Genomic DNA, 11,892 nt, shown 5'->3' with positions numbered 1-11,892 from the left:
TGTTAATATAGAGCGTTATTAAATTTATTGCTAATGCAATCATATGGCACACTGACTTCTGAGGAAATTTTAGATGGCGCTCATGATCAAAAAGGTTGCCTACCCCTGCTTTAGATCACTGCCATCTTGTGACCACGGTTGTCTATTGTTGCTCAAAGCTCTGCTTCTTTTGTACTCATAGGAAATTGTAGCTGTCACTGTTTAACATCTCTTTTTTTGTGATTTGCGCATGCACGTTGTGGATAAACTGTGAATCTTTCACAGTAAACTGATGGGGAATAGCACGTGAGGCGAGGCAAGCTACCGCTGGAACTGTTTTTACTGCTCTGAGGAACACAGCTAGCATTAGCTAGTAAAGATGTTTCAATGATGTGGCACCATAACACATGAATTTCCTCTTGCTAACCGCCATGGTCAATGTGCGACTTCCTTCAACAAGCAAGTTGAGCGGGTGCAGGCTCAGCCAGCACTTTTAGATTAGCATCTACACAATATGCTAACGCTGAAGTGTCATAAGACTTGACAAACAATTCATTTGTGTTGGTAACATTTATTTTAAAAATGCATTTCAGATCACAGTCAGACTGATTTTTTCTGTGGAACCTCAGCCTTGATTTTTCTTTGTTCACTCTGGCTTTTGAAGAAGTTCTGAAACACTGTAGAAAATGATGGGATTAATTTTAATTTGTATTACATCTTTGCAGCATAATAAATTCCTGGATGGACTGACTGACCACGAGTGATTATTTTCATTGCAGATTAATCTTTTAAATTTTTTGATGAAATGCCAAGTCTTTTAAAATGTTCCAAAAACTCATTAACTGGAATGTCAAACAGGTTGGGAGTAAACAATTGTCCTTTGATGTTTTCTGTTTCTGATCTGTTTTGAAAGGATGTACAATTACCAATCCTGGACACTTAAAAGGGCCTGAGCAGAAAATGTAAAAATGCCATCTCTCCTGTGCCCACAAAAAGTCAGAGTTAATCAACAAAAGAAGGTCTGTGCCTCTAAAACTGAGAGCTACAAAGCAGCCAACAGAAAACCAAAAATTATTGCATTATAATAAATCCTGCACTTTTGAGCTTATCACTTTTGCAAAACAGTCAACGATGTCCTGTGAGTCTCAGCAGGAGGATGAACACAGTCCTCTACCTCAAGCTGTTTATCTTTCAGTTCTCAGAATTTTTACCGTTCTGAGAGCAAGTACATAATCTCTGAGCCAAAAATAAAGCCTGGGTATAACAAAGCACTTCTGCTGCCTTTTAAAAGGCCATTCAGTCTTCTACTTAGGTTTGAAAAAGAAAGAAAGAAAAAAAAAAAAGGTTTGAAAACTTTTTATTTAAAACGAAGCTCTGTCTGAGGAACTGTTGCGGTTTCTTTAGATTTTACCTGACCCAACTGAACCACTTCTATGTTTAGACTCATGAACACAAAAAAGATATTTAAAATCCTGGGCACATTTTTAAAGGTAAAAATGTTCGAATAAGGGAATTAACAATAGCATGGTTGTTATGGTGGGCAGAGAACACTGTGCTCAGCCTGGTGTGCTCAGCTGGCTACAAGCACCATGTGGATGTCAGACTCATCTCACACTTGTCCATCACCAGAGACTGATGTGATGTTAAATGATGCTGCAGACTGATGTAAGGCTTGATGCCATGGCAACAGCCTCCTGCTTCAAAGAAATTCAGTTGTGGTTTTTATGAAGGCCGTCTGTGCATTTCAGTTGAGTGTATTTATGACCTGCCAGAGCGGAGAAAAATACAATGGAGAAGAGATTCTTAAACCATCTGAGGTCAATGCTTTAAATAAAAGCGTATTTATAACATTTATAACATCATGCAGGACTCATCACTCTGACAACCTGACATAGAATCCAACCTATTAAACACTACAGCTTATAAACTCATCTATTTGTTTAAATTTTTGTTTAAGTTAGGTATGCCTGACCAGGAGGAACATAAATCCATCCATGTTTTTTAACTGCTTTGCAAACCAGTGTTTTCGTGGTGACTGAAGTCACCCCAGCTGACTTTGCTAAAAGGCAGGGACATCAGAGAGACAAACAGCTCATCCACGCTCGAATTTACAACAATCAGTCTTTGAGAACATACTAACTCCAAATAAAAAGGTCACTCAGCACATTAGGCTTTTCCTTTTTCTTGTGAGGCAACAGTACTAACCATTGACACCGATAAATACATCTAGAAGCCTGTTTTTGATGAAAAACTTGTTGTTGTTGTTTTATCACATAATGTGCCACTACTTGGTTAAAATATCATTTTAAATGTGTTTTGGTTGTTCAGTTTAAACTTTCTTGGAGGAAGAACATTGCAAAGCAAATGAGTGCAGTTTTTCCAAATTAAAAAGAATGATTAAGAAATACTCCACTACTTAATACTAAATACTTCCATGTGTTGCTTATTGTTTTTCAAATGGTGGACACACAGAAATACCAGCACCTTTTTTTGTCTCACAAATGACATCACTGTGTGTAATTTTTTTCTGATTGTTTTTCACCACTACTCTTTGAATCTGTGTCTGCAATCAAATATAATCCCTGCCTCAGCTACCCTGGTTTTCCAGTCTGTGCTTATTCCCACTTGGGAAGCACGGTGCTTCCTTGTGCTTTGGACTAACTTCACTGAGATTAATTGTTCTACTTGATTGTTTTTTTTTCTGCCAGCCTCCTGCTAGCCAGCTGACCCCTCTCTGTGTTGTGTTTGCATGTTCTCCCCATGCTTCCATGGGTTCTCTCTCCGGGTGGTCTGGCATTCTCCCACAGTGCAACACGTGCACGATAGGCTCCAGTTCCCTGCTACCATTAATTGAATAAGCAGGTAAACATGGATGGATGGTTGTATGGTTGGTTGATTAAACATTCTAGACTTTAAAATGTGAAAATTTTTATTCTTTATATTATATAAATTCTTTATAGTTTAATGGCTAGATATAACATGGCTTCCATGTACAATGTCAGTTTCTGGATCATAGGGTATTCCAAACTAGGTAGGATATTATTAATCCCAGTGACAAGTTTGGCATTCTCAAAAAAGTGGAGAAAAGACACTCTTTTGAGCAACATAGAGACAAGATGGAGATGGAGAGACAGCAACCAGACGCAACTGACTACACAGCTGAGATGCTGGGGAGTGCACACAGAGGCTAAAACAAGTGACTAGACACAGGAGCTGGGGATAAAACAGACATGGAGACACGACAGAGTGGAGGGGCAGAACAAAGCCCAGATGGGGACATGACTGAGCTGAGAGAGCAGGAGACAGAGACAAGACCGGTGAAACGGGAAAATAAACATGGAGATAAGGCTGGAGACTACAAAAACCAACACAGGAAGCTAGACACAAGAGAACGAGAGAAGCACTGAGGGAGGAATTAGTCTCACTAAACACTTATAGCATGAGGTAAATGAAACCAAGAATCAACTCAGAATATTCAAACACTATAATGTCCAAAAACTACAACGCAGGGCCATGACATATAGAGATTTACACTTGGTGAAACCTCGGCAGCTGCAATGATCCACGCTTGTGATGGCTCACATGATCAATAGGGGATCAATGACCCTCAGGAATACCTCCAAAGGGCCCCCTACATTGGGTTAAATACCTGGGTCACACAGTTGTTATAGAAATGAGGAAGCCTTTTGGACGAGATGTGAAATATCTTCACAAGCCAAGAGACATCCAGTTACCTTCTTTTTAAGCACTCAACAGGATTTAATAATAATTTTAGTACTGTAGATTTAAAAAGGCAAACTATCTGACCAGAGCAGTATTTGTGTGATGTGAGATGATATGTGAGGAGAGAGAAAGTAAAATGTTTGTGTGTGAGTTGAGTCAGACGGGGCCGGATGCCAGGCCTTTGATTAACTGCAGCCAGCCCAGAATCATGAGGTGTTCCCGTTGTTAGAAGACATGGAGCTCCTGCTGAGAGTGATATCAAAGGGCTGCAGTCACTACTGCTGATCTGCCAGCTACCTGCTGTGTCAACATGTCTGTCACCACTGCCACGCTGGGCCAGGGATCATACACAAGAAGGGTCAGGTGGGGAAATGAGTAGAGAAGTAGAAGAGGAGAGGATTTGTGTTTGTGTTGGTGCTCGTGTGATGAATTATAAATGGTTGGAAAGAGGAGGAAAAAGAGCAGATCAGGTTGGACAAATCACTTACTGTCCTCCGAAGAGCTGCATCCCCAGCAAGGCAAAGACCACAATGAAGAGGAACAGGAGGAAGAGCAAGCTGATGATGGACTTCATTGAGTTCAGGAGGGAAACAACAAGGTTCCTTAAAGAGTTCCAGTATCTGACATGAAAGAGCAAACAAAAAGAGGGGCACAAAGAAATTATTGTTGTACATACTGGAGCACACACACACAAAAAAACAAAAAAGCAAACAGGAAGACTCAGACAGAAGTAATATGACAAATCTTGCAAATACACATATCAGAACAACCAAAGCAGAGGAGGGCAGAGTGGAACAAATAGCAACAAGAAGTGTAGGTGGCATAAAACAAATCAGTGTGTCAGGGTGTACAGCTGCCAGTCTCACTGAATGACAAGATTAAGGCTAATCTTATGGCATGAAAGGTATAAACTATGACATGATTGTCAGTACAGGGAGCAAGGCAGAAAAGAATAGAAGAACACAGCTTCAATATTTAGGACCTTCTGGTAAGAAACTGTTTTATAGATGTATTGGTAAGTTTATTATCAGGTCTAGTCAAGTGCAGTCCAAGTGTTACGTTGCAGGTGTGTATTAGCACAATGCCACAATATTAGCAGGAGTGGACAACCCAATAAATTAACCCCAAGTGTTAGGATGCCTGGGTCGTTGACCCAGGGTTTTTGAGTTTATTATATTATTTATAATTTCTAGTCTTTGGTTTCTTTGAGTTCTGTCTTATGGTTTATGTCTCTGTCTTCTCTAGTTGCTCTGTCTCCCCTGTCAGCTGTATCCCCTTGTGTAGTTCGTGTCTCTGTGTATCCTTAGTAGCTATATCCCCGTGTCCAGTCAGTGTCTGTGTCTGCCCTGGTCCCACGTCTCTGTTCCCTCTGTTGCAGTGCGTGCGTGTGAGTCTGTGTCTTTAGTTCAGTCTGTGTCATGTTTCCTGTTTTATTTTGAAGGTCCTTGTCTGAGGTTAATGTATCTGGTTTCGCTTCCCCTTGTCTCGTTAGGCCTGATTTGCCCCAGCTGTGTTTCCCTCCTGTTACCCATTCCCTGATTGCTCCCTCTGTGTATTTAAGCCCTGTGTTTCTCTGTGTCGCGATCTACCGTTTATTTTGCTGTGTGTTTGTCTGCTTGCCTGAGTTTATGTTTAAAGTCTCAGTTCTGGTATCTTTTTAGTTCAGTATTAAAGCTGTTTCTTAAGTTTACTTTGTGTCTCCAAGTGTCTGCACTTTTGGGTCCACGATTCCTGTCTGCACACAGCCTACACCTAACACCAAGGTCAGACTGTGTGATGCCCAAACCGAAGAGCTCATACAACAGGACAGTTATGTCAAGCACAACAATAAATATACAACAGAATGTCTGAAAAAGAAATACTGTGGGAAGACCTTAAGAGTGCAATTAGAACCATATACATGAATGCAATACAATTTTCAGCTAGATTCAGGTTTTGCTCAGTAAAGTAGTGCTTTGAGTTTTATGATACATTGAAAGCTTTTCCTGTATTGCTTCCTGAAGACACATTTTAAGTGTTCAGATTAAAAGTCAAGGCAAAGAGATAAAAAGCAGACTCCTTAAGATTTCTCACTCTAACGTTATGTATATTTCACAGTTATGCACTGTATACTGTTTTTGTGTTCCACTTTGTCTGATTTATGACACCAAGAAGGAGACATTTTTCATCTAAACTGCAGCACACAATGAACACAATAATATTGGTAGGGCTGCAAAGTGCAAACAAAGAAAACATTTCTGCATTGAAGGCATGTTGTCAGGGATCTGTGTGCAGGCAGGCGGAGACTCGTCGAGACAAAATAGCAACTCAAAAACCACAGCTTTATTACCAGCAAATAACAAACACATAAACTGAACAATGAAAGCTGAGACCGGAAACACAAAGGCAAATCTGAGGGTACGACACGACGCTGAACACTGGAGGACACACACTATATACACACATGAGGGAATGAGGAAAAGGTGGGGACACAGCTGGGAGAAATTAGACCTAACGAGACAGAGAAAGCAAAACTAGAAACACTGATATAAGACATAAACCTTCAAAATAAAACAGGAAACACGAGGGCACAAGGACAAAACCTAAGAACTAAACCCTTAACCAGAATAAACTGAAACATAGATTTATAATAATGATCAACAAAGCACAACAAGGGAATCAGAATATAACCCATAATACAAAATCAAACCAAAACATAAGAACTCAAAATGCTGGGTCAAAGTCACCCAGAACCGTGACAAATGTATGGTTATACCTTGTAGTTTCACACAGTGAACTTACTTGGTGACTTTGAAAATCCTAAGCAGTCTCAGAGCTCTCAGCACACTGATACCAAACGATGCTCCTGGTTTAATCATGTCCCAGATCACCTCAAAAATGCTGCCAACAATCACCTGAAGACAAAAGGAGAAGGTAAAGTTATTACCTGATGTGTGTGGCTCTGCTTTTAGGACACCAGTCATCACCAAACAGAAGCTTGGATTACAGCCTACACTTACCCCAAAATCAAAGCAGTTAAAGGAGGAGTGGAAATAATTCCTTACTCCGAGGCCGTACATCTTCAAAGTCATCTCAGTCAGAAACAAACCCAGAAACACAAACTCTGCAGTGTCTGATGGACAGAGCAACAAAACAGAGAGCGTGTAGTCATACAGGCGGTGAATAAGTGAGTATGTAGGAGTGCATTTTATTCTGACACTTACAGAGGGCTCTTGTAAGCCACTCGGGTTGGTCATAGTGGACTATGGCCACGCAGAGTGTGTTGAGGCCAACCACACACAGGACGATCCAGTAGAAACTCTGAGCCTTCACCATGCGGCGGATGAAGAAGCGGGTCCTCTTCTCTTTGCGCCGGAAGTAAGATGAGCTGTCCATCTTACCGCTGCTTTTCACACTGGCCCGACCAAACGGAGAGCCAGGAGGAGCTGAAAACGATGACCATGAGGTGAGAAAGGAAATGTGTGAGTGTGCAGCGTCTAATTATTTCTCAGATTCACAGTTTTCACAATGAATCACTGTCCGTTTCCTTTGCTTTTTTCCCCTGGTGATCTTAAAATTAGCTTTTACACTCAGATGGCTGTAATGCTTACAAGGCTTTCGTTTAGCAATCATAGAGAAAATAATCCACCTACTTCCTCTTTTAGACATAAATTAAATATTTTTTATTGTAACGTAAATCTGTATAGAAACACTTAGGCCAGCTGTAGTTTTACAGGAACTGTGTGATGGATATGGGTATGTGTTTGGCACACTGGTTTCCTGCCTTTCATTCATAAAAGACTCACATTATGTGACTCATATAAACTAAGCTGGTGTGGTTTGGTTTATAATTTTTTTTACAGTAATGTTTTCTAATAAGAGCTTGCATGCATCACATCCTGCCCTTTCAGCTGTGGTGTAATTAAATATTCAGGCTTCTGTGTATTGGGATTTTTTGCTTCGAAGAAATAAACATTTTACTTCTGTTGGGTTAAGAAAGCTGCACTCAGAATTTCAACCAAAACAAACACAACAGACTTTATGAACCCAGTGTCAAAGGCACTGTTAATTCTCTGTAAATAACCTCTCTCCTCTACACATGAGCAGCTCATGCAGGTTAGACAGAGCAGTAGGAAGGCTTTGATGCAACTGTAGTTTTTTTTTCTTTCAAATATTAGGTCTGTACTCATGGAATACAAAACAGAGTAAAAGTGTGTGTGTATATCTATCTATCAATCTCTCTCTCTCTATATATATATATATATCTATATATGTGTGTGTGTGTGTGTGTGTGTGTGTGTGTATTTATTTATTTATTTGCTCCAGTCAGGTCACTAAAGTACTCCACTGCTTCTCCTTTACCACAATGTACCCACTGAGACCCATAAATACAGATAAGGTAGCATCCTAATTTTATGCCCCTAAAGCGAGTGTCACTGGTCTCAGGGTGTTTGAGATTCAGATCACTTTATTTGTACCTACAGAGAGATACTCTGCACAGCATGTCTGGATTGTTTACCACAGGCTTGAATGTTGTACGTAGAATCTGCTGGAGCTACTCTTCCAGTTTTCCAGTTTGGGGTTTACATAATGCTACTAATATCCCCTAATGCTCCTATTATCGCAGGAACCACTTTGGATTTCACTTTCCACGTCTGCTGCATCTTCACCTCCTGGTACTGCTCAGTTTTCTCATGCATAGTTGTAAGGCCGTTCTTTCTAACAACAAATAAGGAGTTAAAATTGCAGTTGAAACATCCCCCTAGAAAAAATCTCCCAGACTTAAACCGCTGATATTACGCATAAGCCCTCCTCTGAATACGAGTCTGATACATCTAGGAAGAAACTGAAAGTCACCAGGAAAAAGGTGTAAGTATTGAAGGAAAACTGAGCCAGCTGTAACTGTCTGGTGCACAGGGACACTCACTCGAGTGTAATTCTTCCATTTGACTATTTCATGTAGACTGAGACTTTTTGCACATGACACCAATAGAAAGGACAAAACTGATTCAGTGAATGCACAATAAAATAATATCTTTGTGGTTTGGTCAATGTAGAAATAGAACAGTTTTAGAACAACATGGGGTCGGGCTCTCAGTTCTGTTCGTATTTATCTTGTTTTAATTTGAAATACTGTTCTATTTTCATGCTATAGACATTTTTTAAGACTGCTGGTTTTATATTATCCTAATCTTCAGTGTGTGTTTTTAAGTTTTTAGTTACTGGTATTAATAAGTTACTGGTAAGTTGCTGCTATTTTGGGGGCAACTATTGAGCTAAGCTCACAAAAAGTTTCTTTTAACTGTTATACTAGGTAGAAAAATGTGCTCTAAACAGATTTAACACACTTTTAAATCTGCTCCCAAGCAATAAACTTGTTCATGGCCAAGATTGTAAACTGATTAAAAATTTTTTTTTAAAATCTCCCCATGGGACATAAATCAAACCATTAAATCACCTAAACACTCCTTGAAATTTACCTGCAGCTGCTCATTAAAACTGTGCACCTACTACTTCTGTGCTGCACAGCAGAACTGCAGGCATTATGAGTGAAACCAGTGAGATGAGACATGGAATATATATGACATCTATTCCCTCAGCAATGTTTTTTCTAAAGAAACAAACAAACAAAAAAACAGTCATTAGATCAGATAATGGGGGGAAAAAAGAAGGCAGCTAAATTGTTTCATTTACCCTGCTAATGCCTGTTTCCAACCCACAGACAAGCAATTACACGTTGGCTTTGTTGGGAAGCATGAAGTCCCTTAATATTAAAAAGTATAATTTGAATATGCTGCAGGTGATTCTCCTGCTATTTCAACAGCCTAATTAGAAAAGTTAATTATGCTCCTTTGCCCTCAAGGTGATCCACAGCCAGGAGAAACTTTAGACATTCGGTCTCTGAATCCAAGAGCTGCTAGAATAATATACATTATTAAGATCTTTGGCCTCGTGTTTAAATGTTGCAGAGACATGGCATCCTGATCTGATAAAGGGAGGCGACAGAGTCAGAGAACGTGTTCACTGTAGAAGATGAGCCTTTATGGGGGGTTTATTGTAAAGGTCGTGTTTGTGAATAGACAGCATGTAAAGGTCAGGGGTATCCTGCTGGTGGACGTGGGTAAAAAAAAAAAAGATTTACCAACAGAGGAGATGTCTGCGAAAGGATCCTCCCCCTCCTCAGCGCTGATCAGGTCGTTTTTACCCTTCTTCACTTTGCCTCGCTTCAGGACTGTAAAGAGAACAGCACGGATGTAAAAGGATAATAATATATATGAGGATACAGTAGGACCTGTTCTGCTTCATCTGCATTATTTAATGCAGATCTGTGAAAGTGAAGTTAATTATGCCAAGAAATGCTAGCATTTTCTTTTTCCAATGGAACAACTGTGTGCGTGTGGTGAAGATGGGTGAGCTAATTGGGAGCTATGAATAGCAGGCATCAATCACGTTTTTCATTTGGAGATTTTCTGCCTTGCTGCTTGAAGTCGGCCTTGGAATGAAAAACCGCCAGCATGACATGAATGTGAGGGTCATGTGACCACTTCAGTGCCGTTGGAGTGGTGGGCTCGTTCATTAAATCCAAACGCCTGTATATCTGCTCGGGAAAGCAGCTGAGAGGCAGGAAGGAGGCTGAGAAAATAAATACAGCTTTGAGACCACTCCAAGTCTAATTCTTCATCATCAAATCTCTTTCTGTAACTGAATCCCAGAAACCTTTGTTCCCTCTTCAGAGAGGGAAAAAAGCAGCTATGAAAGTATAAACCTGTAAAAACTCGGTTTTTGAAGAAATGCCTGTACCTGCACTAAGATAACATATGTTTTGGTTGGCGGGTTTGCTTTGTTTTAAGCATTATATAATGATTCATTTATAGGAGCTCAAAAAACAGCCAAACTGATTTGAAAACAAGGAGATATCTGCACAAATGATTAAATTAAAGAAACCCCATATTTGTGAGAAAAGCAACAGATGTTATATTTTAATGTTTTTTTTTTTAATTTCTGTTCTTTGAAAGTAATTGAAAGCAGCTGCCGCACATCTTTTATCTATAAATGAAATATCCAGCCTGTAGAGTACGTTATAAAAAGGCTAATTTCCTCAATTTCTTATCATTAAAAGACTTGGTAAATCATTTCAGAATAAAGAGTTTTATAATCCTTTTTTTCTCCAGACGGGCAGCTATGATTGACACTGTGCTCCGCTAATCATACCTGTCATTCATCTGACGGATGCCAAATACATATTTTCTGCTTCAACAACATCAGAGCGGTTTTTCTAAAGCTGTGCCTCATACGTTTTAATCCTCCATTTGTAACTGATTGAGGGAAATAACGCTGCTGACTACTGTCATTTTGCTGGAGTCATTAGCATGCATGTGTATCAAATGTGTGTGTATCAGTTTACCGTCATGTATGTATGTGTGTTGGTTCAATAAGTTTCCTTCAGACTATCGCTGTTAATCCCACTAATTAACCCCTCCCTTCACATCGGGCCTAATGCAATGACATCATGAGGAAGAGACAGAGACAGAGACAAAGAACAGTGAAGATGAGAGGGCAGAGTGGAAACCATGATTAGCAATCAAATGTCTGGCTAATCATAAATGCTGATATATTTTGCAGTCATGACCAGCAGGCTGCACTGTACTGACAGCATATTTTACAGATGTTCATTAAGGACTTCATGTAACACTCCGCGCTATATTTTATATTTTATTTTAATGTTAAATGTAATAAGAGTAATTGTTTGAGTAAAAACCACTAATTAGCACAAATACAGTTAAGATTATAAGTTTACATAGTACACTCACCATAGGCATGAATGTCACAGTAATTTCGGGCTTAAACGATTTATTTTAACTGCTGGGTGCACAGGTTTTAATGTATTTTGGATTTTCTCTAATTCCCATAGAGTTAAAAGTATACATACAGGCTCAAAATACAAAATATGAGTAACTAAGTAACTAAAACCAAGAAGTTTGCCCACATTACTCCTGTCCTTGCTGATCTGCACTGGTTGCCTGTCAAATATCGTATTCAATTTAAAAATTTGTTGTTTACTTTAAAAATTACCAATAACACTGCACCAAGCTATCTTAAGGAACTTTTAAACCCATATGCTCCTGCCAGGGCTTTAAGGTCATCCTCACAGTTACTGCTGGTTCAGCCCAGATCTCGACTGAAATCTAGAGGTGATCGATCATTTGCTCT

General features: G+C 39.6%; 1 protein-coding gene across 1 annotated transcript in view; it reads right to left on the bottom strand.

The window, feature by feature from the left end:
• The window catches only part of cacna1bb (calcium channel, voltage-dependent, N type, alpha 1B subunit, b), a 233,897-nt gene that overhangs the window by 91,038 nt on the left and 130,967 nt on the right, over positions 1 to 11,892 (bottom strand). Inside the window, exons 11-15 of the mRNA XM_013908920.1 lie at positions 9,824 to 9,913; positions 6,906 to 7,127; positions 6,702 to 6,814; positions 6,484 to 6,596; positions 4,191 to 4,322 (exon numbers count right to left, since the gene is read on the bottom strand). Coding sequence (XP_013764374.1) covers positions 4,191 to 4,322; positions 6,484 to 6,596; positions 6,702 to 6,814; positions 6,906 to 7,127; positions 9,824 to 9,913 — 670 coding nt within the window. The remainder of the gene's footprint in view (positions 1 to 4,190; positions 4,323 to 6,483; positions 6,597 to 6,701; positions 6,815 to 6,905; positions 7,128 to 9,823; positions 9,914 to 11,892) is intronic.

Source organism: Pundamilia nyererei, unplaced genomic scaffold, assembly GCF_000239375.1.
Source record: "Pundamilia nyererei isolate P.nyererei 1_Seehausen unplaced genomic scaffold, PunNye1.0 scaffold00016, whole genome shotgun sequence".
NCBI classification, from domain to species: domain Eukaryota; kingdom Metazoa; phylum Chordata; class Actinopteri; order Cichliformes; family Cichlidae; genus Pundamilia; species Pundamilia nyererei.
This window is presented reverse-complemented; position numbering and strand designations above follow the sequence as displayed.